Raw genomic sequence first — 26,324 nt, forward strand, 5'->3', positions numbered from 1 at the left:
CCTTGGGTCCAAGCTGGTGAGCTTTTGCTCAAACCAGATGAGCCCATGCTCAAGCTGGCGACCTCAGAGTCTTGAACCTGGGTCCTCCATATCCCAGTCCAACACTCTATCCACTGCACCACTGCCTGGTCAGGCAAATTTTTCTTAAGTGAGAAGCAGGGAGGCAGAGATACAGACTCCCACATGCCCCCCAACCAGGATCTACCCAGCAAGCCCCCTACTGGGCAATGCTCTGCCCATCTGGGGCCATTGCTCTGTTGATTGGCAAACGAGCTATTTTTGCACCTGAGGCGAGGCTATGAAGCCATTCTCAGTGCCTGGGGCCAACTTGCTCCAATTGAACCATGACTAAAGAAGGGGTAGAGAAAGATACAGAGAGAGAAGGGAGAGGGAGAGGGGTAGAGAAGCAGATGGGCACTTCTCCTGTGTGCCCTGACCAGGAATCGAACTCAGGACATCCACACACAAGGCTGACACTCTACCACTGAGCCAACCAACCAGGGCCTACCACAGTTTTTAAAAATCAGTAATGTAATAGACCAAAAGACATTGATTTGCACACTTTAAATGAGTGAACTGTGTGATACATTAAGTATATGTCAATAAAGCTGTTAGCCCTGGCCAGATAGCTCAGTTGCTTAGAGCATCGTCCCAAAATGCAGAGGTTGTTGGTTTGATTCCTGATCAGGGCACATACGGGAACAGATCGATGTTCCTCTCCCTCTCTCTGTCTCTCTCTCTGTCTCTCTCTCCCTCTTCCCTCTCCCTCTCTCATTGAATTCAATAAATAAAGTTTTTGAAAATAAAATAAAGCTGTTAAGGGGGGGGATCAGTGCAACCTTCATGCAAAGGCCCCTAAATTTTAGGACGGGGTTTGATGAATTGGAGACACTGGGCAGTCTGGGACTGGAGCCTGGCAAGGGTGGGTGGGGAGTTCAGGGATGTCTCTGCCGCTCTCATGACTCCCCAGCCCTGCACTGTGCCTCCAGCAGCCCCTCTGCAGGCTAGTTCTGCACTGAGCACGTGGCCTCCCCTCGGAAGCCAATTTTCCACACAGCGAAAATGTTTTCTCTTGCCCACTTTAGCAGATGGTCCCCCATCTCGGCCTGAATTGAGAAGCACAGAAATCACACAGGGGACAGACGGCCTCCTTGGCAATAATCTTCCAGGCACGTAAGCTTACAAACTCACCTCCATCCTCACCCTCGCCATTTGTCTTCATTGTTGCTGTGCCCTGGAGCTGGCCAGGGAGACCACCAACAGGGCACTTGGCTCAGATGCTGCTCAGGAAGTATGAGGGAGGGAGGAAAGAAGGTAGGCAGTTTTTGAGGGCTTGGTTGTGGCTTTTTGTTTCCTTAACACCCTTATCTGCCCCGTCCTCTCCACCCTTCCCAAAAAGGAGACTGCTGAAGTCCAAGTCATCCTGGTGGTTGGCGGTAGAGGGGGGTGGATTCCTAGCTCATAGAGGATGAATTCATAAGTCATGGCAGGGACTCAGGGCCTGGACTTCCACAGTGAAGTCCTCACTCAAGTGCCCCCTGATTTAGACAGCAGAAGAGATTCTTCTGGGAAGAAGATGTGACTTGGGTCTTCTATGGATTATCAGAAATATGAACTTCACCTGACCAGGTGGTGGTGCAGTGAATAGAGCATCGGACTGGGACATGGAGAACCCAGGTTCAAAATCCCGAGAGTGCCAGCTTGAGCATGGGTTCATCCAGCTTGAGCACAGGTTCGCTGGCTTGAGTGTGGGATCAGAGACATGACCCCATGGTCACTGGCTTGAGCCCGAGGTTGCTGGCTTGAGCAAGGGGTCACACAGTCTGCTGTAGCCCCCTGGTCAAGGCACATATGAGAAATCAATCAATGAACAACTAGAGCTGCAACAAAGAACTAATGCTTCTCATCTCTCTCCCTTTCTGTCTGTCTGTCCCTATCTGTCCCTCTCTCTGTCTCTCTCTCTGTCTCTCTGTCTGTGTCAAAAAAAAAAGAAAGAAAAGAAAAATGAACTTCTATGAGGTTGAAGGACAGAAGTCTGGCCTGAAGGTTTGAGGAAGGACAACAGGGATCCCCAGAAGACAATCAACATTGTAGTGAATTCTGGTGAGGACCGAGTCCCTGGAGCAGGACTGATGGCGGGCAGGGGACATGCAGTGGCCAGGGGCCAGAGCCCCTGTGTGAGCAGGGTGGCGTGGAGTGGGCTGCATCAGGTGTCTGTGCAGAGGCCCCCACTGGTAGCCATGGGCTGGGGAGGTTAGTCCTTAGGCTCCTGGAACAGCCCAAAGGGATGGCAAGACCATTTGATCTTGCCTTATCGTTCTGTGCCAGGGGAAACCAAGAGGACCACTGTCCACTTCCCAGAGTGACCATGGGAGTCTCAGGAAATGCAGGTGTCTTCTTGGAGAAACTGAGAGTTGAAATCATTATACAGGTTTCAAAGATCAGACAGTTTGAGACCATTTATTTGAACACCAGGAGAGGAAGGAGTTTCTGCCCCTGTAGGGAGGAGCATCTTGGGAACCTGAGTCTCAGGGACTTCCCTGGACATGACATGTGGTTATGTGTGGACCAGAGGGGTCATGGGTGTCTGAGCAGTAAGGTCCCAGCAAGGAGCAGGTCTGGGGAGAGCTTAGCTGGGGTCTGGGTGCTTTGTGAGGTGTTGGGCACCTCCAAAGATGAACTCTGACCCGAAGGCTAGTGTGGAGATATGGGCTTCGCAGCTGAAGTCCCACTCTGATTCTTGGAGCTCAGAGGTCGCCCAGCCTCTTGCTTACAAAATCAGGTGTTGTCATTAGGACACCGATTGGGATTGAGATAAAGAGGAAGTGAGATACAGTTAAGCACACAGCATGTGTGTATATGTGACAGTGTTCCCTGGGGGAGGCAGCCTTGTGGGGAGGGGGTGTTTGTGGGTGGGTGGTCCTCCAGAGGTGGAGGTGGAAAACTCCAGTGGGCCTGAGCCCAGGTGGGTATGCTGGCTGTGCAGGGACAGATCTGTGGGGGAGGGGAACGGGCAGCTTGGGGTGTTCCAGGCAGCCGTGCTAGTGACCCCGCTTCCCCATGGCCTCTGCTGCCTGGGCTGAGCAAGCTGCGCTTCAAGCAGGAAGCTGGGAGCCTTCCAGCACCTTCTGAAAGGCTTCTGGTTTCTATGAAGAGGTTGCCTTATGAGCTCAGAATCTACACTGAGTTCTAGAACTTTGACAACTACCTCCCACCAGACATACACCTCTCTTTTCTCCTGTTTCCAGGAGCACTTAACTCCTGAGAGTTCAAGGAGCTTACATGTTCCTTGGAGTTCTACGGGGGGTGGGGGTAGGGTAGAAACATGCCACACATGAATTAAATACCCAAGTTTCTGAATGAGATCTTCCAGAGGAATCAGAAATGTGAGCATGATGTGATCATGGACAGAACTGTGCACTTTCCTGAGTGGGAGGCCAAGAGGTGGCAGGTCGGCTAGAGCTGCTGGAACTGGGCAGAACCCTGCGCTCAGCCATAAGTATGCAGCTCATGGTGGACACCACTCACCAAACACCAGGTCACAGGCCTCCAGCTTGGTGGGAGCTTCTCTCCCCCCGAGATCTCTCTTTTAGGGGGGCAGGGAGAGTGGCCCACTCACTGTGCTGTACCACCTCCTCCCTCTGTACCACCTCAGGCAATGTGGCTCACTAATAGCCCACCAAACCCCAGCTGCCCAGTCTGGACAAAGATCACCATTGCACTGGGCAGGACATCTGTGGGCAAAGCCAAGAGTGCCAGCCAGATGCCAGAGGGACTGGTTTCTTCCATAGCTCAGTGCATGCACATGGTGAGTGTGTGTGTGAGTGTGGAGGGTGGGAGACCAAGCAACCAGTGGGCTCTTTTGGTTCTTGGTCATTTTGTCCCTTGGATGGGAGTAGTTCACAAGCTCTATGTCCATCAGGGTGTAGGGTGGTCCACAGGGAAGAAAGTCCTTTCTGGTGCCCAGGGATCCTATATCTCCCATTCCCCGTTTTAGGTGACTCTTGGGATGCTCTCATACTACAGTGGAGGGAAGGGGCCTGGAGCCCCAGGTGCTGGCCAAGGAACACAGGGCAGGCTTGTTTGGGAAGAGGATCCCTGGCCCCGGAACCTGTGCCCCACTGTGCCGTGGGGGGGTCAGCCCAGGAGGGGCAGGGCTTGCAAGGGAGGTGAGGAGCGGGAGCTACTCTGCACCCCGAGCCCAGCACGGCCTCGCAAACCCCTTTGCCTCTCTCTGCCTCAGCGTCAGCTACACCTGCTGATGGGGAAGCCTCCCTCCCCTGATGGCCAAGGGTCACTGGAGGGACACAGGGCAGTGCAAACACAAGACAGGCTTCCTCCCTGCAGGTGAAGGTCCCCCGCGTGGTCTCCTGAGGTGTCAGCAGGTTGAGATGAAAAGAGACATTCCAAGGAAAACAGTCTTTCTTCGCTCTTTACTGTGTAAAAATAAACTCAACAATTCATGTCGTTTCAGCAAGAAAATGGAAAAAACTAACAAATAAACAAAGCAAGAATACAGTAGAAATAGTGCATTTCCAGAATCACTGATGGGAAGTGGCAGTCCCATGGTTTTGACCCATTTGATGGCCAAAAGGCTTCAGGTCATATGAAAAATGTCCAGCTTTGGTTAGCAAATAATGAAAAAGTAGGATACACTGATTCTCCTTCATATTATACAGTATATACATTGTATCAATATCAACCAGAGGAGGGTTCACTTTGTTATTAGTTTTTTGTTTTTTGGGGGTTCTTTTTGCAAATAAGACAAAATTGGGATGCTAAGTATTGGGCTTTTTTTCCCTCCTCGATGACTGATTCCCCTTCAACAAATTGCAGTAAAGTCCACTGTACATGGAAGTGATACATTTCCTGTTGTCAGCTGAATATATTTATACCCTATGTTTTAAGAGATGAAACCACAATTGCTTCAAGCCACATTTTGGTTGCTGTAATATTACAAAGAATCCCATCCTCTTAACAATACAAAACCCTAGTTCCTTCTGTCAGGGTTGGGACTGCTAATTGAGTCCACAACTCGTCCTGCTTAACAAGTCAGCTTCGAGGCACCAGGTCCATTGCTAATGGTCCATTTATATCCTGGTCCCAATGCGCCTGTGAGAACAGGCAGGTGGCCCCTGCTTGGAGCTCACTGGAATGACTTTGAACCTTACACCAGCCTCTCCACTCCCCTTCACTGCCCACAAGACACCCCTTGGTCTCAGGTCCCAGGGCTGGTGACAAAGTGATCTTTGCAGTCTTAGAGAATAAACTGGGAATCTAAAAAAAGGAATTGAAAGCATACAAAATGTATCTCTTTCTTCTAAAATATGTGCTTTCTGTCCAACGTGTTTGGTGGAGCCTGAAAGTATTTTCAAGGAAGCTAGATATAGGTTGAGTTAATTTATAGGTTTGTCTTTTTCTTTCATAAAAATACTCGTTTGGTAATAAACTTTTTTCTTCTACAGTAAGAGAAATAATACCATGTTATCAAAAGCAAGAAGGCTTACGATTCACATGGGATCTTAGCCCCTGAGGGCCGGGGAAGCCTGTGGCTGGCTGTCCCACCTCGAACACACAGGGAGTTGCGGGACCCAGCTCGGCTGAAGCAGACACTGTCTTGACAGTGCTTTTTATCTTCTTGTTTTATAAAATGGCTTACCTGAGATAGGCATGGATTATTCAGTGCAAGAGGGAACATCAATCAGATTAAGGAGGAGATGGGAACTATGTGGATTAGATTTGTGGCCGTGTCATCTACCTCTCTTGGGGCTGGCAATGTGCCAGTGTTAACACAGTGAGGGAGTCAGTGGCTTGGCACAGGCTCCACTTGGGGGAGGGAGCAGCTAAATGTCAGCTTGTGTCCCTGGCACTGTGGGTGCATCAGGGGTGGGGGCAGGAAGTTGAAGAGTTGGGAGGTGTATATAGACATAAGCGTCTGGGTATGCTCTGCCCCGCTGGAAGTAGGGCAGAGGATGGCTTGTGGTCCTGAACGGACAGCTCCTACCACGCCCACTGGGCAGGTGGTTAGGGAAATCGGCAGGGGCTGCTGGGAGGTGCTGACCGGAGAGCACCAAGCCGCTCTGGGCCTTGCCTCGCAACAGCTCCAGATGGCTGAAGTGAGTGAGGGTGAGTGATCTGGTCTAGAGGGGTGACTCCAAGCTCTCGCTCTCTCCCACGGGTGCCATTTAGGCCTGTTCTCTTCCTACTCAGAAAAACACTTCTTGGTGTTTTGGAAAGAGGGGAGGAAAAAAGGGGAGTTGCCCTCTCCCAACACTTCCTCCGACACCCTTGGCTCATTTTCCCAGCCATTTTCAGTAGCTACAAGGATGATCACAGAAAAGTGGGTGGCATTGGCACAAAACACAGAACCAGGAGAAGTCCATGCAGGCAGGGGAACGCACACCGGACCAAGGGAACAAGGGACACGCCACCCAGGGGGACATGCAAACAGAGTAGATCCCTGCAGATCCAAAGATGCCACAACCTACAGCTCTGACGAAGCACAATGGTGTTGGGAAAAGCCACTGTTGGACCACAGTGTGCAGCCCAGACCGCACCCTCTGCATGAGAGTGATGCATTGCGGAACGGCGGTGGGCACTGTGCAGACACCCATGTGGACACTGACACAGAGACACCAACACAGACACACACAGATGCACTGGGTTTCCAACACAATACAGACCTGTGTCTAAGGAGACAGGTGTCCCTGGAAGGAACAGGAGATGGAAACACCTGCTTCTCCTCAAGAAATGTCTGCAGCTGTAGGTGAGCCAGGCAGTGCAGCAAAATTTCTAGAAAAACTTGCCAGCCATTTGCTGTTTAGACTCCTGGTGAGAGTCCAGGTGCCCTGGGGCCTGTGAGCCCCAGATGGTGCAAAGAAGCAGGGGGCCCACCCCACCCTGAGCATGATCTGTCTGAGTGCTCTCCCTCTCACTTAATGCATACACACGCACACACATATGCACACACACAGTTCTCCCCACCTCGAAAGCACTGGAGGGAAATATGCATGATGGCTTTTCATGGGAGAAAAAAAAAGTCTAAGCTTCTGAACACTGGTTGGGTCTCAGCATCACCAGGTGGTGACAGGTTGAGGGCTGTGGCAGGACTTGAGTCCTGTAAGATGGGAAATGAGTTTCATGGCCTGGCTTGGCCATGCCTGACTCCTTGTGGGAGGTCTCCGGGAACCCGACCCCTGGAGAAACCATTGAGCCAACTCACCTGGGCCCGAGGGTGGGAGGAATATGGCTGTCAATGTCGCCAGGATTAGGGTGAGCCTCGGTGGCCCTATGCGACTGGGCGTGGGCTTCCCTCTTGCACTGACCCACTGAAGCCTCTGGTTTCGCTACTACCCAGAGGCAAAAGGGGGGCCTGGGGTCCTGGCTTCCTGGCTGGGGGTGGGCTCTCCTCTCCCAGGGGCACAGTGAGTGTCAGGACCAGCTGGCAGCTGAGAGGGAGGATGGATTCCAGGTTCTCTGGGTGTGAGGAGGTGGCACGGCTGAGGGCCAGAGACGGGACCTTGGGTCCAAGCTAGCTGAGCTTGGCATGCAGGCCAGCCCCCAGGGGCCCGGTGCTGCCCTCAGATGACAGCAGCAGGATGCTGGGGAGGGCTTTGCCTGGACCTCCCTCCCACCTCCTCCGCCCCTCTGAGCACCTGGTGCCCTCCTAGGACACTGCCTGCCTTCCATCCTCTGAGAGTTCACTTCTACTACAAAATAAAACATCTCCATGGACAGGTTCCTACCCACCCACCCTGGCCTCTAGCAAACAGCTAAAAGACATTTATTTTATCGATATAGAGACATGTTGCTCCAAACAAGCTGCGCAAATGAAGACAAATGCGCGTGACTGGGGGAGCTGCACAGTCCCAAGGCGCGGGCCGCTCACGTGGTTGGCAAACACAGGGGTTTGGCCAGTCATGAGATTTCCCAACACTGCAAAGAAAGAAGGAAATACCTCCTTCTAAAAGAGCCTCCCCCAGAGGCACACACACTCATAGACACAGAGGCACATGGCATGCACACACGCACATACACACACACACACACACACACACACAGTCCTCTCACCTACGGTTCAGAACATGGCGCTGCCTATGTCACTGGGCGAGGGGCATGCCTGGGAAGCAATGCTCCCACAGAAAGAGGACGTCCTTGGGGACAGATGGAAGCCAGGCCTGCTTCACGTGCACAAAGACGAAACCAGGCGTGCGTGTGCATGTGCGCAAGGGCGATGGCCTGAGTCATTCCTGGGGTAGAGGGAGGACACGCATGACGGGTCATCAACACTGCACAAGCAGAGGAGGTGAACAGTGGGGGGAGGCGAAGGGCAGGTGGCTCAGCCCTGAGGAGCCTCAGTTGATCTGGCGACAGGCTTCAAATGTCCACTTGGTGGCACCTCCATAGATTTCAATGTGGGACTCGGCCCAGGCGATAACATTGCCGAAAAGGGCCTTGGTGCTGCAGGTAGCCAGGTTGTACACCTCCCCTGGGGTCAGTTTGCGGTCCCAGATGTTGAAGTGGGCCAGCTCACCCACGAACGCTTGGGTGGCATCAAACCCGCCACCCAGAGTGTCCTTCAGAGAAAAATAGAAAAAGAGGGTGTTAGGGGTGGGCGGTGTGGGGGCTGGGCAGGTGCATCCCTAGGGGACAAGTGACTGTGCTTCCCTATCAGGGGCTCTCACATTCACCTCTCCTGTCTCTGGGTCATCAGCTATACATTGCCCCCACCCCTCACCTGGCTGCTCCACTGGCAACCCATGAAAATGGACACTGTGGGTCACCTCTGCTCTGGATGCAAAGATTTTCCTGGGGGCACGTGGATTCCGGCTCTCCTGCAGCCCCTCAGCCAGGGAGGGAGTAGTTAGCTGGGGCTGTGGACAACCATGGGAGCAGGGCCTTGGGCCACATCCCCACGGTCCCTGCTTCTAGTCCAGGAACTCCGACGTCACTTGGCCAGCAACAGCTGCCCAGCGGGAACAGAAGGCCAGTGACTCTGCTGCCTCCATTCCCTCCTAGATGCCCAATGGGAGACAAACCCTGCCCACAAAGTAAATTCCATATCACAAAAGGCAGGAGTGGCCTTCCAGAGCCAAAGTGTGCAGTTACTGAGTGGTGAGACCTAAGTCTACTGCTGTCTGCCTTTCCCCAGTGAGGAGCCCCCCACCCCCCATGGGACTCTGCCCAAACTGGTGCATAACTGCTTCCCTCTGCAGCTTGCTGCCTCCTCACCCCTCTGCCTCTTCATCCCAACACCCTCACCCCTTTCCCCTGCCTGGTCCCTGGTTCTGGGGCACCTCCTCCTCACTGCCCACGCCCAGTACCTGCTCCTGGCCCAGCACCAGCACGCCTTGGGGCTTGATGGGGTGATAGGGCGCCAGGTTCTCGCCATTGCCACCCTGGGTGCCGTCCTGGTAGGCTTCCCAGACCCCATCCCGGGTGGTCCAGGTGACACAGATGTGGTGCCACTTCCCATCGTTGATGACAAAGGGCAGCTTGGCCACCTGGGAAGGAGAAGAATGCACATGACATTATAGGTTCAGGATCACTCATCACCACTAGTTACCAGTTCTACAGTAACTCTTCCGAGCATACATTTAATTTAAAGTAAACAACAGAAGCCATGGTTGACTCCCACCTGTCAGCCCCATCTGTGGGTGGGTCACAGAGTCACAGAGGGAAATGTGATCTCTCTCAGGAGATCCCTGAGATCCATCTGAACATACAGCTTCTCATTCCTACTCTTCCCGCCCCCTAACCCCTACTAGTCTACACAACAAACCCTCCAATAACGAGACCACTCCAGGACCCGAGGTCACTGCTCCCTCAGGACCTCTCCTCCCTCTTCCAACACTCCATCTCTCTGCTGGCCAAGCTCTCTGGGTCTACACCCACCCAGCCTTTGCAGGGAATCTGAGAGGCACCTGGGCAGAGGGCACCATGCCTGATAAACCTCAGACCAGCATCCGATCTGGTGTTTCATGGATGTGCCAGGTGGCGGCTACAGCAGACCAAAGAACCCTTCCATGTTGGGGAAACGGAGGCCCAGAAAAGGCACAACCTCCTCAGGCGAGGCATCAAGGGCTTGGAATGCAGTTTCCAGCCTGGGTTTTAGACCTTTATCACCAACACGGGCACGGAGGCTGGGGAGTGTGAAAATTGCAGCTAGCCCACAGCTAATGGAGGCCGAAGATGGGGAAGGAACTCCTAGAGCGAGGGAAAAGGCTGCCCAAGAAATCACACCAATAGCCTCTTCTCAGGGGTTGAAGGCTAACAGAATGGGTTTGGACTCAGAAACAATCTCTAGGGGCACCTTTATACCCCGGAACACTTACGATCCTCCCAATACGGAAGAGCAAAGCCAGTGCCTGCCAGTCGGGAGGAGGAGGAGCCAGGGATTGCTCTGTGAGAAGGAGGGGCCCCTGGGTCATCTTCCAGCACCTGTCTAGGAAGGTTCCAGCTTCGCCCCGTTCCTAGGGTAGGGCAAAGGCACCTCTCCCATCTCTTCTGGTCTTCTCCCTCCAACTTCCTCAGCCCTCCCTGGCCACCACTCTCCTTGGGCCACAGCAGAATCTGAGACTTGAGTGTCCCATGCCACTGAAGACCTGCCCCAGCAGTCAGCCAGGGCTGGGCCCTGGGGGTCGGGGAGGGGCACACCCTGCTGTCCAACCAGCCTAGCTGGGCAGGGCCCTACCTTGTCATTGATGAGGATCTCCATGGGGTTGTTACCCCACTCAATGAGGACCAGCTCGTTGGCCTGGCCAGGCACAGCGTAGGAGAAGGGAGTGCCCACGCCGGGTGCTGCGCTGGACTTCAGCCACATGCACACGGTGAAGGCGTACATCTCTGGTAGGCTCTTCTTCACCTTAGCGTACATGTAGTTGGTCCGCAGAGGAAATGTGAGCTGGAACTTGTCCCCGGGGCGATTGTCCTTCTGACCTGGGGAGGACAGAACAGAGTCCTGACACCTGCATTCCTCGGAGCGCCAGTCCCAGTCTGAAGGGACTCAGTGATGCAGACAGAACGAACTCTGTCTCCATTTGACAGGTGCTTGGAGGGAGGCTCAGGAGGTCAAGTACTTTGTCCCAGGACACAGGGCCAGAACTGGAAAGCTTACCAAGGGCCCTGCACCAGAGTCCCTTGTGGTGCTCCACTGGGGAGGCTGGGATGGGAGTGAGGAGAGCATGGTGGGCTGCTCACTGGACATGCCATAGGGACTAGGTCAGTGCACACTCTGGAAACCGACCCTCAAAGATATGGCCCAGAGGAAGATCTCTTCTTGCCTGGAAAGAGGCTGGCTCCCCTCAGAGCAGGCCCTTTGGGGCCGACCTCATTCCAGGATGCTGGCTATTGGTGGTGTTTAGAAACAGTCTCTTCTCTTCTGGATCTCCACCAAGACAACCAGGCCTCTGGTGCCAGCACACTTCCCTCCTGGCCAGGACACACTGCTGCCCCTGGTCACTCGTCTAGCCCAGCTGACTAGCCTAAGGCCTCTGGCTGTTTCCAGAATCCTATCCAACCCACAGGAGAGAGAGTCGTCCCTCCCAGGCTATTCTAGCAACTGCATGGAGCCCTGCAGAGCCAGCAGCACAGCAAGAAGCCAGGGCCCACCAAGGCAACTGCTTTGAGGACTCTGCCACTCTGAAGGTGAGCTTCCTGTGTGTCTCCTGGAAAATGGGGCTCCTGGCTGACAGCTGCTCCCTTACACTCAGCCACCAGCTCCCTACCTGCTGGGATACCTGCTGGGGTGTCCTCAGGGAATACTGTCTGCCCCCTCTACATCTACACAAACAAGGTGGCTGTGGTCCTGGGCACAGTGTGACGGACTCCAGGCAAAACAATCCCACCCAGCAGTGGCACCAGCCCCAGACCCAAGGCTGGAACATACATGCCAGCCAGCCCCTGAGTGTGCCCTAGGCCTGTCAGGGACAGCCCCCCAGGCCAGCAATTATTTCTAGAAGGCATCCTGCTGGGCCAGCTACTAGCCAGCTTCCTCTCAATCTAGTGTCAGTGAACAGACAGGGCTGGCCCCCTCGGTGCCACCCATATCTCAGGCTCACAGTCCCCTGCCCTTACACAGATCCAGCTCTGACCTCTCCATGGGGTGTTTTCAGGTCCCCACTCTCCCCTTCTCCTTCCTGCTTCTTCCCTCCACCCCTCCTCCCCTGATCTGTTTTTCAGTTACATAAGGTGCCTTAAGATGGCACTGTTTAAATCCATCGGGCACATTTTGCAGTCTGAGAAGGGTCACGTGGCTCTGCTCTGAGCAAGGGTGGGGGGGCACCTTTACAACCTTGTTTGATTTCTGTGACTTCAAGGCTAAGCTGCTGAGCTCATCCTTGTGCCCCCAGGGTGCAATGGGGGCCCTCCAGAGTTGGGGACCTGGGAACCACAGGTTGTGCAAGATGCCAGGCTTGGGTCACTCAGAAGAGAAAACCACAGGGATGGGCTCAAGGGAGAGGGGAGTACCTGGAGCTCCCCAGAGGACACAAGGGCATGGAGGAGCTGAGAGGAAACCTTCTCAGGGCCCAAATCTGTGGGGGACCAGGAGGACCCAAGTCCAGCCCCAGCCAGCTCTTTGCTCAGGAAGGAAACCAGCTGGAGCCAGGCTTTCTTAAAGCAAGGACCTGGGCTGACCATAGCTACCATGTGAAGTTACTGAAGATCAAACAAATCAGACTTGAGGAAATCCTGCGAGTCTGTGAGTGTGCGTGGAGGGGTCAGGAGTTACCAGGTACTCCCTACCTCTTTCTGCCTCCCTTCCACAGAGATAGCCAAGCCCAGGTGCCAGGTGCCCCAGCCCCACCAATAACACCCCCTGGAAACCCAAAATCCTGTGCAGGATGGGGGGGGGGGGCTGCAGGAAAGCACTGGAGGGGCGGAGAAACTCTTAGCTTTGTAGGAAACCAGTGCCCTAGCAGGGTCCCACCAGTTGAGGGAGCCAGGTGGGCAGCATGCCTCCTCCCTCTACCCTTACCTTTCTCCAGCTCGCTGATCCGCTGGTGCAAGGAGGTCAGGGCGCTCTCGATCTTGATCCTCTCCTCCGTGTCGTTCTTAGGGCCCCCTTTGCCCTCCTCCAGCGTGTTCACCCTGGATAGCACTTGCCTCTCCAGGTCATCGATCTTGCTCTGCAGCAGATCCTTGAGGCTGTTGGTCTGGCTGGAGGAATTGAGCCGGCTGTACTGCTGCGGGGGTGCAAGGGCGGGGGGAACCATCGCGTTAGGCGCAGAGTGGGGACCGCGCCGGGAAGCTCGTGGCACGGATACCTTAGGGCGACTGCGGGGGTGGCCTGGTGGGGAGCTCGGGCAAGTGGCCACCCACGGGGCCCCGCATGCTCAGGGCAGCCCGGCCCGGAAGCAGCGCCAGGCCAGGCGGGGGTGGGGGTGTCTGGCCAGGTCGGTCGTGGGGTGGGAGAGGGGCACGCGAGCCGGAGGGGGAGCCACGGCGCGCGCGGACCTCGAGGTTCTCCAGGCGGGTTTTGAGTGACTGCAAAGTTTGCCCGAGTTGGCTGAGTGTCTCGGAGGCTGGCGTCCGGGACAGGTCGCCCATGGTGTTCTTGCCCGAGCCGGGTTGCTTGCGGCCGGCGCCGACGTCCAGCGTACTCTGGCTCTCGCAGCGGCCCAGCTTAGCGGTCAGCTCGCGGATGGTCTCCTGCTGGCTCAGGATGGTCTCCTTCTGCTGCAGCACGGTCTCGCGGAGCTGCAGCACGTTACTCCGAAGCTCCTCCGCGCCGCCTGCGGCCACGGACGCGCCGCACAGGTCGGCGTCCATGGGCACCGAAGTGCAGATGAAACGCGTCGGCCCGAAATCCTGGGCTGCTCTGCCCAGGAGGCAGAGGGCGAGGAGCGCACAGGTGCGCGCGGCGCGGCCGGCCAGCATGGCTGCGGTCGCAGGACCCGGCGCTCAGCCCGGCTCGGCTGGGGCTCCACGGGCGGCCGCGCTTCTGCTCCGCTGCGCAGTCCGCAACGAGGCGCTGTCCGGCCCCCACTGCTGCCTACGCTGCGGAGCCCGCGCCTTTTATGCCTCGGCGGGAGGGGCCTCGGCGCTGCAGACGTCAGCGGGGGAGGAATCCCGCTTTAATTGCGGCCCCGGCAACTGAGTAGCGGGGGTCGCACCCTCGCATAGTGAGGACAGCCTCCTTCTGTCTCCTTCCCTCACCTGGGTGTCGCCAAGCAGGGTTCCCCGCACCCCCCGCCTGCCCCCGCCGCGGCCCGCGCAGCTTCCCCGAAAGCTCGGATAGTGTGTGTGTGTGGGGGGGGGGGCGGGCGGATAGTGTGGGCCAGGCCTCGGCCTCGGCGGGAGGGTAGGCTCCCTGCATGACGTCCTTAAATCTCCGACGGGGCTCGGGATGTGCGCAAGGCCACCGCGGGCTCCGGAGACAGTCTTCTGTTCAACTCGCTTGGCTGTACAGAACACCTGCGGAGCTCGGGCCCAGGGCGTTCGAGCCGGCCGGGTCCCGATGACTCAAATCGTGGACACCGCGTGCTTGGTGGGGAGCACGAGGGAGCAGAGCCTCGCGGCGCTGCCGAATTCGAACAGAGAGACACGGGGCGGCTCCGTGTTGCTTAGATGTCCGTGTGGGGTTGACAAACTGCTTACACCCACGACCTCGTTCCCCGCTCTCCTGCGCCCGCCACCCCCAAGCTCTGGACGTCTGGGAGCCTGGCAACGTCTTCAGGGAGTTACAGCTCCCACCGGGTGCTAGCAGGGCGGGCGGGGACTTCTCGGAGGCGGCCCTAGTGGATAGAGCCTTTCCTGCCGGAGGAGCCGGCTCGATTCCAGGCAGAAGGCGCCTCCTGAGCTGAAGGCTCCCTGCTGCCCTAGGGGAGGCCCGGCGCCCGCAGTGCCTCCGAGGGGACCCAGTGGGCTGGCACTTTCGCTGTCCTCAAGGTCCGTCCCATCTTGGAGGTGTGTGTGCGTGTGCATTCCTGTGTGTTCACGTCTCAGTGTGTGTGTCCACCTGTCAGTTTTAGGCTTTGCGGACCCCCTGCACCCCAGCTCATTCCACCTCTCCGCTGGGGGTCTGAGGGGAGGAATCAGAGACCTGGGGAGGGAACACCTCGCACCTGCAGAGCTCTCACGAGGGCTACTTAATCGTAGTCACCCCTACTCCCCCTTTCCCACACACATTCCCGCCTTTTTTTCTGGGCAGCGGCGCTGCGGGTCTGGGTTCCAGGCGCAATTTCCCAGCCGCTGGCCTTTTGAGGCGCTCAGAGCCAAAGGCACTTCGGAGGTAGTCCATTCCAAGCTCCCATTAAACAGAGGAGGAAACGGAAGCTCCGAGATTCCCGAGGTCGGGCTCCAGGTGACAGGGCCAACCCCGGGCTAGAGCCGCAGTGGGAAGGCCCGCTGACACCCTGACACACAGTCCCAGCCCCTCGTTCTGCAGCCTCTCTAACTGGGGGCTACTATGGCCTAGTCTACGGGAGCGCGGGAGCGCGCGGGTCCCTGCCCTGAGCCCCAGCCCGAAGGGTCCACAGGCAGCTCCTGGGTTTTATTGAAAATTTTTTGAGAAAGCACGAGTTCCTCCCTCCCTCTGCGCGGCCTCCTCCCAGGCGCTGCCTCCGGCTCTCCCCGACGTCTGCGTTCTTTCGGCGGCGTCTCAGCCTTTAGCCCAGCCCAAGCTGGGGCTGCGATCTGGCACGGCCTCTGCACCTCCCGCGCGTCCTTTGGCCTCCGCTTCCTGGCGCCAGAGGGACCCCGCGGACCGCATGTGGCTGCCCTCGACTCCAAGCGCCGCGGTGTGCTGGGGCTCCAACCCCCAGCGGCTTAGTTTGCCCACCGTGTAGTGCTGAGACCCACGGCGGCTCACTGCCTGGCTCCAGGCGGAGAGGGGGCGAGCCACCAGCATCCCCACGGGGGTGTGCGCCCGGAGCGTCCTAGGCTAGCCGGTGACTCCTGAGGAATTATCCGCGCGCGACAGCTTCTGTTTCCAACACCCAACCTAAGACAGACTGGGGATCTCCTCCACGCCCCAGTCGGAGGCCCGTCCCGCGGGGCCCTGGGGGCGAGGCTCTCCCCTGCGAAGAGAAAGGGCGAGCTTCAGGGAGCTCGTGGGCGCTGGAGAGGAGCCCAGAGGAGCCCCGAGCGGGCTGCATGGACGGAGCGGGATCCGTTGGCGGGGCCTCGCGAACTGAGCGGCGGGGTTGCCCGCGTGCAAGGCGGGGACCGTTAAAAAAGGAGACCTCGGAGCTTGGGCCGGTGTCAGAGGGGAGGAGGGCCCTGGAGTAGTGTCCAGTAGCAGCGGAATCTCTGGGAGGAAAGCGTTGATCCCCAAGTGGTGGAGACAGCGGTCAAGGGACGCGGACGCTTCGGCCTGGGCCCGTCTCCGCCAGGAGGCGCTGTGCGGAACTTCCGCTCAGATACTGCTCAGACACGTGGAGTTCCACAATGCCTCATCCCTCTGCCTTCTTTAAATCCTTTTAGCTAGATCCAAGGCCCTGGGCAGGTGGAGATTCTACCTTGGTGGTATTTGCTGGATCCTCTCCCTCCCCAGCGCTCGGGAGGTGGTGGTGGGGGCGGGGCTAGGGAGAGGAATGAACAAAACCTTAAGTGGAGGAACTCCAAGCTACCTAGCCACCTGGTGGGAGGGTTTGGGGTGCAGGTTAGCCTCGTATGTGGACACGGGTCTCCCCACCTGGCCTGGGTCCACATCCCAGCACCAAGGTGGGGATGGGAAGGAAGACCTCTAAATACTTGCACCTGGGGTTGGAAGAGAAGCAGTACCTCATGATTATAGGGTATTCCCACCTTATGGGTGCAATCGATGCAAATAACCCTCAAAAGCAGAGATAATAGTAAAATGTAATAAAAGAATTAAGAAGTGATGAGTTCTGAGTATGTATGACCTTTGTTCTTTAGTATAATTAATTTTATGGTAAGTTTGTATAATTTATCTTTTAATGGTGGCTGTGTTTAACAATCAGCTTTCAAGTCCCTGAAACTGTAGCAATCACTGCAGCCAGCTCAGCAGCACCCACCCCCCAATGGAAGAGAATTCAGAGGCCTCAGAGGTTAATCTGGGGGGGGGGGGGGGAACGAGCTTGGTGCAGGACTCCCTGGCTGTGGCCGGTGGGGTAAAGGCAGGCAGGCATGAGAAGGTTGAACATGTAGGCCAAGCAGTGTTTTGAGGATGTTAGTGTCCATTGAGTGTATTTATCCAGTGGACAACAGTGGGGGCCCACCCAGAGAAGATGCCCGAGTCCAGGACCCTCCTCATTCTGTGGTGTTTCCCAAGCCTTTCCTTTTTCAGGGTTAAGGCCAAAGTCAGGAGCTAATCTAGAACTTCCAACTGAGAAGGAAAGAACTCCTCTTGAGGTGAGTAGTATGGAGGATGATAGTGGGAGGGCAGAGGGAGGCATTGAGAGATGCTAGGAAGACCTAGAAGGGTACAGGGAGGGCCTGGGGGGACTTGAGAGGATGCTGGGAGGGTCTAGGAAGACAACGGACAGGAGACCTTCCCTGGGGACCCTTCTTTGGGGGGCAAACTTGAGGGGGACTGCTGAGAGGTGGCCACTGGCATACTGATAAGTGGGATGAAGGTTGTGGCAGGAGCAAGGACCAACGAGATGGAGACTTGAGGACATTGAATTGTCAGGACTCGGTGGTGACTTAGCTGTGAGGGGTGAGGCTCTAGCTGGGGTGAGGCACCCCTCCAAGAATGGGGAGGCTGGAGGGAGGGAGAGACTATGAATTCACATTTGGATGTGTTACCTTTGATGTCTTATCAGATAGCCAGGAGGAGACTCACCAATAAAGTTAACTCTGAGTGCTTGTCCCCAAACCTGGCTCTTAGCAGTCTCAGCAGTGACCAGTGAGGCTCCTGGTCCTCAGCTGAACTAAGTCAAAGGACCCGAGGGCTGGCAGGGAGGTTGGGGTTGATGGTGGAACCCTGGAGGCATCTTCCCAGGGGTGGTAGAGTCATCATCAGTTAGCAGGGAGATCACCCAGGGAGGGGGCATAGAAGAGGCGACCCCAATATGCCAGATTCTGTTCTGTTAGGATTTCTTTTTAAAAAAATATTATTGATTGATTTTTAGAGGGAGAGAGAGAGGAAGGGGAAGAGAGAGAGATTTGTTGTTTCACTTAGTTACCTGTTCATTGGTTGTTTCTTATATGGGGGATCAAACCCTCAACCTTGGTGTATCAGGATGATGTTCGAACCAGCTGAGCTACCCAGCCAGGGCCTATTCTGTTAAGATTTCCAATGTCTGCATCTAACAATGTGCCAGCAACAGAGCTAGTACTCTTGGCATTTCACAGCACTCTCCAGACTTCAAAATGCTTTCCATCACTCTGTCCTCGCTTCCAACATCGGAGCTAGTAAACGGGAAATCCAGGTCTAGAGTGGCTCTGGAGTCCCCACCAGAGAACCTCGGTTTGCATTCACTTGGTTGGCTCCTCCAAGCTAATGGCATGTGGCCAGTGTGGTGAGTGCCAGGGCCACTAGCTTGCCAGGTCCTTGCACATCAATTTCACATCTGCCAAACACCAGGAGAGAGCACATGAAATATAGAATGAGTCAAGGCATAAAAGTGCTTTGGAATAAAAATGGTATTTACAAGATCTGTGCATGGCTGCAATCTCTCATGACTGGGAAGGGAAGAGTGCGGGCTCCTTCTGACAGTGCATAGGTCTCTCCAACTTCCTGCTCCGGGGACTGGCTGCCACAGAGAAGCCTTGGTGAACAGGGACCGCAGGGTGCCAAATGCCAGAAGGTACCAGTGGGCTGACACCAGGGCCCCCTGGGGGGCTGCCAGTACACCAGAGAATAGGATGGCATCCTCCCTTTCAAGCCCTGCATTTGAGAAGCTGTTTTCACATAATTGACCTTCATGAGTAAGAAACCGGTGAGGCAGGCAGAACAGGTGCTGTTCCTGTTTTATTTCACTCATTTTGTAGATGAGGCAATCAAGGCTCCTTAGGTTTTAGTGCCTTGGCCTGAGTAGCACGACTGATTCCAAGAATGCAAGACTGGCCACTGAGTTTCCATTCATGCATTCTGCGACCGTTCTTCCAGGACCCACTGTGTGATGCTGGGAAACTCTCCCAGACAAGCCAGACATTAGAGCTTTCCAGCTAATGTTTTTTTTTTAAGTTGATATTTGGCATTTTTCTGGTTTTTAAGTTTCAGTTTCGTGCCCTCTTCTTAAACTCTGGCATCTACAACTGGAAGCTGTGTTAAGGTTTCCCTAAGATGGTATCGTGCTGGGCCCACAGTGCAAGCACTGAAAGCTCTGTGGTTTACCAGGATGTCATGGTGCTTCACAGGCAGCTCTCGTGGGCTATACTCAACCCTAATGTCAATGTCACAGTGATGCAGTAGACACCCTCTGGTGCAGTGTGAGGCATGTCAGGAAGGACAGTGGCTTAGCCTGAGGCTCTGGAGCCCAACCTTGGCCCCTCGGTTGACCAGCCTTGAAATTGGTGTTTGAGGTTAGGATGACCTCAGATGATGCAGGGGGGCGGGACGGGGGGAGGTACCCATCAGAGAGGCCTGGCACTCTGAAAGCATATGACTGACAGTGGTGGTTGTTACTATCATGACAGTGCCGTTATGCTGTTGGCAGAACTGAGTGTGTCCAGTTCTGAGGGGAGGGAGCTATGTGAGGGCAGGAGGCAAGGGCTGTCTCCCATTGTACCCATGCTTCCCATCTCTTTCTGTGCGACAGTATAGTGTCCAAGCCTCTCAGATTATGGAAGAGGGGCCCTCCTCAAACACCCACTTTGTGTGTGAGGGGAAGGGGGAGGAGAAATCTTAAAGTGGTTCTGTAGCTGGGAAGAAAACAAAAGAATGAGGAAAAGGGCCTCCTATTGGAAGTCACAAAGCCCCCTTTCTGGGAAGATTTTTGTTTCTTGTTTCATTCTCTGCTCTGTGTGGGGACTGCCTAATGCCTTGTGGGAGGCAGGGCTGTGGCAGGAAAATGTAGGAAACTGGTCAGAGCCAGCCTTCTACCCCCCACCCCCACCCTGTCTCAGAACCAGCCTTGTCAGCTGACATCACTTGAGCAGAGTCCCTGAGAGGAGACTGTGACCCTGCCTGACCTCCCAGGAAGGACCCTGCTGTTCTTTGGAGCTATGCATTGTGCTCCTGACCCCCCCCCCCCAGTCACCCCGCCCATCATCCCACCTGTAGCAGGGTGAGGAGTAAACTTCCATTTTTACCTGTTCCTACCCCCGCTGTTTACTTCACGCTGCCCATGGGCCAGGATGGTGTGGGCACAGGAGGTGGCATGTTCCTCACGCAGGGGAAGTCCAACCAAAGAAGGGATTCTGGCAGTCTGAGGAGCTGTGGCAGGGAGCATATCCTTTGGCCATACTTCTTACCGTGGCATTGATCCTTGTCAGGTCTCCGTAGGTGTGGCCAGCTCCCCACAGATGCAGCCAGGAGACCCTCATTTCTGATGGCCCTAGGGCACCTGCAGAAATCTGCTTTGCACACACACATGCACACCCAGAAGTGGTAAGCAGGTCAATGCATGTGAGGCCATCCTGGACCAATGGTGTGAAGAATAGATGGGCAGAAACTTTTCTCCACCCCACAGGTGGACAGTCTCTAGGGGTCCCATGGGATTGTGCACCAGTTGTCCACAACAGTGGCCAACTCCATTAATGACCCTCGCATTCCTTTTGCTTCCTGGACCATTTCACAAAGAAGCCATCCCCAGGCTCTGCTTTTAAGGGAACCTAGCTAACTCAGGGATGTCTAGGGAGCACACTGCAGGGCCCTGACTGAGGCTGCAGATCAGGGAGGGCCTTTCAAGGAAGTGGCATTTCAGCTGAGCTCTGAAGCAGGCAGAGGAGTTGTCCAGGCAAAGAAGTATTCTAGGTAAGCAAAGGTAGTGTGTGCAAAGGCCCTGAGGCAGCCAGGTGTTTGAGAATAGCTATGGCAGAACATGGGATGATCAGAGGTGTGGACCTGGAGGTCAATACAGCCTCCTAAAGGGTTGAGACTGTTCTAGGGACATGGGGAGCTCTGGAAGGGTTTGAAGCAGGTGACTGTTTTGGAAAGTCAGTGGAGAATTCATCTAGCGTGGCCACCAGTGAAGACAGGATGGCCAGTTAAGAGGCTGTTCTGGGGACCATAGGTGGGAACAAAGGTGGAAGGGAGACAACACCCCAGATTATACCATATGTGGATTGATCGTCCACTCCAAGGTTCCCCAAACTACGGTCTGTGGATTGTATGCGGCCCCCTGAGGCCATTTATCTGCCCCCCACTGCACTTCCAGAAGGGGCACCTGTTTCATTGGTGGTCAGTGAGAGGAGCACTGTATGTGGCGGCGCTCATGTACAGTACTACTTCCAGTGACGCAGGATGCACGCTTTACGATTCCGGAAGCGCGTCATGTCACTTGTTACAACTAGCAGTGACAAATATGGAACCGGACATTGACCATCTCATTAGCCAAAAGCAGGCCCATAGTTCCCATTGAAATACTGGTCAGTTTGTTGATTTAAATTTACTTGTTCTTTATTTTAAATATTGTATTTGTTTCCGTTTTTTTTGTTTTTTTGGTTTTTTTTGTATTTTTCTGAAGCTGGAAATGGGGAGAGACAGTCAGACAGACTCCCGCATGCACCCGACCGGGATCCACCCGGCACGCCCACCAGGGGCAACGCTCTGCCCACCAGGGGGCGATGCTCTGCCCCTCCGGGGCGTCGCTGTGCCGCGACCAGAGCCACTCTAGCGCCTGGGGCAGAGGCCAAGGAGCCATCCCCAGCACCCGGGCCATCTTTGCTCCAATGGAGCCTTGGCTGCGGGAGGGGAAGAGAGAGACAGAGAGGAAGGAGGGGGTGGGGGTGGAGAAGCAAATGGGCGCTTCTCCTATGTGCCCTGGCCGGGAATCGAACCCGGGTCCCCCGCACGCCAGGCCGACGCTCTACCGCTGAGCCAACCAGCCAGGGCCCCCGTTTTGTTTTTTTACTTTAAAATAAGATATGTGCAGTGTGCATAGGGATTTGTTCATAGTTTTTTTATAGTCTGGCCCTCCAACGGTCTGAAGGACAGTGAACTGGCCCCCTGTGTAAAAAGTTTGGAGACCCCTGGTCCACTCAGTGTGAATTACAAGACTGACCATACTTAGCTCCCAGCCTCTGTGGCTGCCCTGGGTAAGTTCTCATGGACCCAGCAGCCCTGTCTGCCCCCCAACAGGTCTCTGACACAGTTCTGCTGGCCCTTTGCCTCTGCTGCCTTATTCCTTAGGTCAGTCTGGGAACATTCCCAATACTCCTGTTTGGTGGCCTTTTCCCAACTCCAGTCAATTCTCTCCTTACTACCATGTGTAAAGCCCCTCAGTGGCCGGCTGGAAGGTGGGGATATCAGGGTGTCCCCACTACGGAAGACTGGCAAGACAGAGACCTGGCTACCTGGAAGCCCACCTTCTAATGGCCATTCTATTTTTTTTTTTTTTTGTGACAGAGACAGAGAGAGGGACAGATAGGGACAAATAGACAGGAAGGGAGAGAGATGAGAACATCAATTCTTCATTGAGGCACCTTAGTTGCTCATTGATTGCTTTCACATATGTGCCTTGACCAGGGGGGCTACAGCAGACTGAGTGACCCCTTGCTCAAGCCAGCAACCTTGGGCTCAGGCTAGTGAGCCTTCCTCAAACCAGATGAGCCCACGCTCAAGCTGGCAACCTCGGGGTCTCGAACCTGGGTCCTCCACATCCCACTGCCTGGTCAGGCCTGATGGCCATTCTTAGATTGCCTCACACCCTGTATACATGGACAGCCCCAGCACATGGATAGCTGTCATTCCCAGAGGGAGTGCCTCAATTGGACCCCCAGCTAGAAGTATCCAGCCCTGCTTGCTGTCCCTTTAAGTGAGGGGATGCCTCGGAGAGCTGGTGGGGGGAGTTCAGAGACATTTGCTGCATTTTGCTGCAGTATCTGGCTTGTAGGCCTAAGTGCTCCCTGGTGGGTCTTTCTTTCCTCTCTCTCTCTCTCTCTCCCTCTCCCCCTCCTCCCTCTCTCTGTCACACACACACATCTCCTTTCCCTGCTCCCTGTCCTTTTATCTTGGCCTCACACTTGGAGTGTCAGGTCTGTGAAGTCAGAGCTTCCTCCCGTGACTGCCATTTATAGCTGCCATCATGATAAGCGACCGTTTTACACTCACTAGAGCCCAGCAGCACTACAGAGACATGAGTCCCTTTGTTGCAAATAATTAATTTGGTTCTATATTGCATAACATCCTAAAAAGCTTTCTGGGGTGCACTCCTGCCGGCTGGACACTGTGATCTCATCAATATTGCATTGCGTCAGGCACTCCTGGGATGCGGTTTCATTAAATTTGTGGTTTGAATCTGCAGTATTCCCTTTAAAAAGATAGCAGAGATGCAAGAGGAAGGACAGCCTTTGTGTCAGGGAGTGCGTGAGCAACCTGGGGGAGGGAACCCCCCCCCAGAGTGGCGCCATTTTGTGAGGGCAGTGGCCCCTTTCTGATTGGCTGCCTGCCTCTTGCCAGGGCTGTTCCTGAAGCTGGAGGGAGGGTGACTGGACCATTCACAGAAAATGTTTCTTCAAAGCCTATATTGGTTTTCCTTTTCTGTGGCCACAGGCAGCTCCCTGGAACCCAGACTTAGGGGGCGGGACAGGGTGAAGGTGGGTGGGGGTGGGGGTGAGGCTTGCACTGGAGATGCCCTCTCTGCCACCCTCCCGTGAACTGGCACACTGGCTACTAAGACCAGAGCAGCAACCCCACTCTACACTCCAGAAATGGGTGCAATGGCTCCCAGGACAGCGAGCGAAGGGCCTCATGAGGCAGCCAGTGTCACCATGGCCCCTGTGTGGCCTGGGGCAGGTGGCCCTTGGTGATAGTTCACAGGCTACAAGACCCCTTCCAGGCATCACTTGAAAGGCCACTGTTGGCCTGATTTCTTCTTGGAGACCTCACCCCTTCCCAGAGAGGACACAGCTGGAGCTGTTCTGGCTGCAGCCTGCAGACCCCTCCCTGGACGATGGTCTGATGCTGGGGGTGAGGGGGACCACTGGAGGTGGGGCATGTTTGCTCCTCTTTCCAGGGAGGGAGGATGGGCCGCCTGAGTGCTCTGGTTCTGGTGGGGAAAGGAGGAAGTGCACTGGGGTGACTTCCTAATGCTGCCTGGCTGGCTATGCCAAGACTCTGCAGCCTCCATAGGCCCCAGCGAGGCCACCGACTGCCTTGGAAGGCAGGGATCTGTGCATCCCTGGCTACCTTCTGACATTGTTCCAGAATGATTAAGTTAAGCCTCTTGGGGTCAGCTGAAGAGAGAGGACACATTGCTTTGTAAAATTTATTTGCTGCCATAGCATTTATAGCTTGCTGAGGGTGTGCCCAAATTGTGTGTGTGTGGGGGGGGAGTGTTTGCCTCCCTGCATAGATGCCCTCCCTCCCCTACACGGGCTCTCACCTGCCATGGGCACACAGGTCACTAGTCACACAACCAGGACACAGACTTGGGCACTGCTCACACCAGTGTGCATGTCTGCATCCACTCATGGAGGGTGCATGTGAAGTCCTTTCTGTCCCAAATACCCACTGTGGGGGCACATGGCCACCTATAGCCCCAGCCTACAGACTTTCCCCAGAGACCTCTGGAGACATTTGCTTCCCCATGTGTACTGTGGGTGCCACAGGGGTTAGAGCTGGGTTCTAAACATCTGAGCCCCATGGCTGGTTGGCTCAGTGGTAGAGCATTAGCCTGGTGTGTGGATGTCCTAGGTTCAATTCCAGGTCAGGGTAAACAGGAGGTGTGACCATCTGCTTCTCCACCCCCTCCCCCACCATTCCCCCTTCTCTCTCTTCCTGCTGCCATGGTTCAATTGGTTGGAGCACATCAGCCCTGGATGCTGAGGATGGCTCTGTGGAGCCTCCGCCTCAGGTGCTAAAAATAGCTTGGTGGCAAGCATGGCCCCAGGTGGGCAGAGCATCAGCTCCAGACAGGGGTTGCTGCCCCTACTCTCACTTGGAAAAAAAAAAGTCTGAGTTGTGCTGGCTCCTTAAGATAAAGGCCAGGCTAGCCCAAGGCCCTTTGTGTTACCCAAGCTGCCTTCTTGAATTCCTGGGGACATAGGACAGGCAAACATTGTGGTTTTTAGAGACTGTGAGCTCAGGTATAGTATGATGAGCCCTGCAGCACTTAGAGCTGGTTGGCAGGGGTGGATGCACAACTGGGCAGCTGGGGGTTCATGCAGGGCAGGACAGGAAGGGCCAGGTGTCCATCTGGACAAAAACATGGGGCTGGCCTTGCAGCCAGGCTAGAAGAAGGACAGGGAGTTTCTTCCTGGCAGCCCAGCATGCCTTCCAGAAATCTTGACCTGGCACAGCCCAGGAATCAGGACTGAGGTGTGGGCGCCACCTGTTTCTTTGGCCTTTTCCCCCTCACTCCTTGAGCACAGACTTGGAACACCGCAGACACCACTGACAGTGTGCAGTGGCCAGGGAGCCCAGCAGGGAGAGGAGCAGCTCAGCATCATGCCTGGGCTGGGGCTGTCTCCTCCCTCAGATGCTGTGTGTCCTCCGACAAGTGGCTTTACCTTGCTGGGCTGTGTCCAAGTTTAAATTGGACAAGCCCCGTAATGTGCTGGGAAGGGCACTGGTCTGTGGAGGCCTGAGTTCCTGCTGACTACAATAGTTGCTGTTCTTCCCTCACTCAGGTGCTTGGGCATAGTGATGACTCAGGGGGTGAAGGGGAGGAGCCCGCAGGGCTCCCGGGCTTAGGGACTCCTCAGTGCCAAGCCAGGGAGAAGGGAGGAAAGCCTGGGCTCTTGTAAAACAGCTCTCTCCTTTAAAAATATAAATTAAAAAAGGTAAAACACACATAAGAAAATTTAGCATTTTAATCATTTTTAAGTGTGCAGGTCAGTGGTATAAACTACATTCACAAAGCTGGTCAGCCGTTTTCACACTCTGTCCATTGTCCCAAAGTGAAACTCTGTCCCCCAGTGGACACTTGCTCCCCCCACCCGCTCCCCCAGTCCCTGGCAAGCTCTATTCTACTCTCTGTGATGTTGGCCACTCTGGGTACCTTAGATGAAAGGCATCATAGAATATTTGTATCTTTGTTTGTGGGGTTATTTCACTGAGCAAATGTCCTCAAGGTTCATCTTTTTTTTTCCTTTTCTTCTTTTCCAAGTCAGAGGAGGGGAAATAGAAAGACAGATTTCTGCAGGCACCACAACCAGGATTCATCTGACAACCCCCATCTGGGGCCATGTTCGCAACTGAGCTAATTTTAGCGCTTGAGATGGAGACTTCATGGAACCATCCTCAGCGCCCAGGGCTGATGCACTTGAACCAATCAAGCCATGGCTGCAGGAGAGGAAGAGAGAAAGAG

General features: G+C 55.1%; 1 protein-coding gene across 1 annotated transcript; it reads right to left on the bottom strand.

The window, feature by feature from the left end:
- Positions 1-4,414: 4,414 nt before the first annotated feature.
- Positions 4,415-14,038, bottom strand: NPTX1 (neuronal pentraxin 1). Its single transcript, XM_066235939.1, has 5 exons — positions 13,456-14,038; positions 12,977-13,184; positions 10,694-10,938; positions 9,324-9,503; positions 4,415-8,576 (listed from the first exon to the last, which is right to left on the bottom strand). Exons 1-5 carry the CDS (start codon positions 13,876-13,878, stop codon positions 8,355-8,357), a joined length of 1,278 nt encoding a protein of 425 aa, XP_066092036.1. The 5' UTR covers positions 13,879-14,038; the 3' UTR covers positions 4,415-8,354.
- Between the last annotated feature and the right edge of the window lie 12,286 nt (positions 14,039-26,324).

The sequence above is a fragment of the Saccopteryx bilineata genome, chromosome 6, assembly GCF_036850765.1.
Source record: "Saccopteryx bilineata isolate mSacBil1 chromosome 6, mSacBil1_pri_phased_curated, whole genome shotgun sequence".
NCBI lineage: Eukaryota > Metazoa > Chordata > Mammalia > Chiroptera > Emballonuridae > Saccopteryx > Saccopteryx bilineata.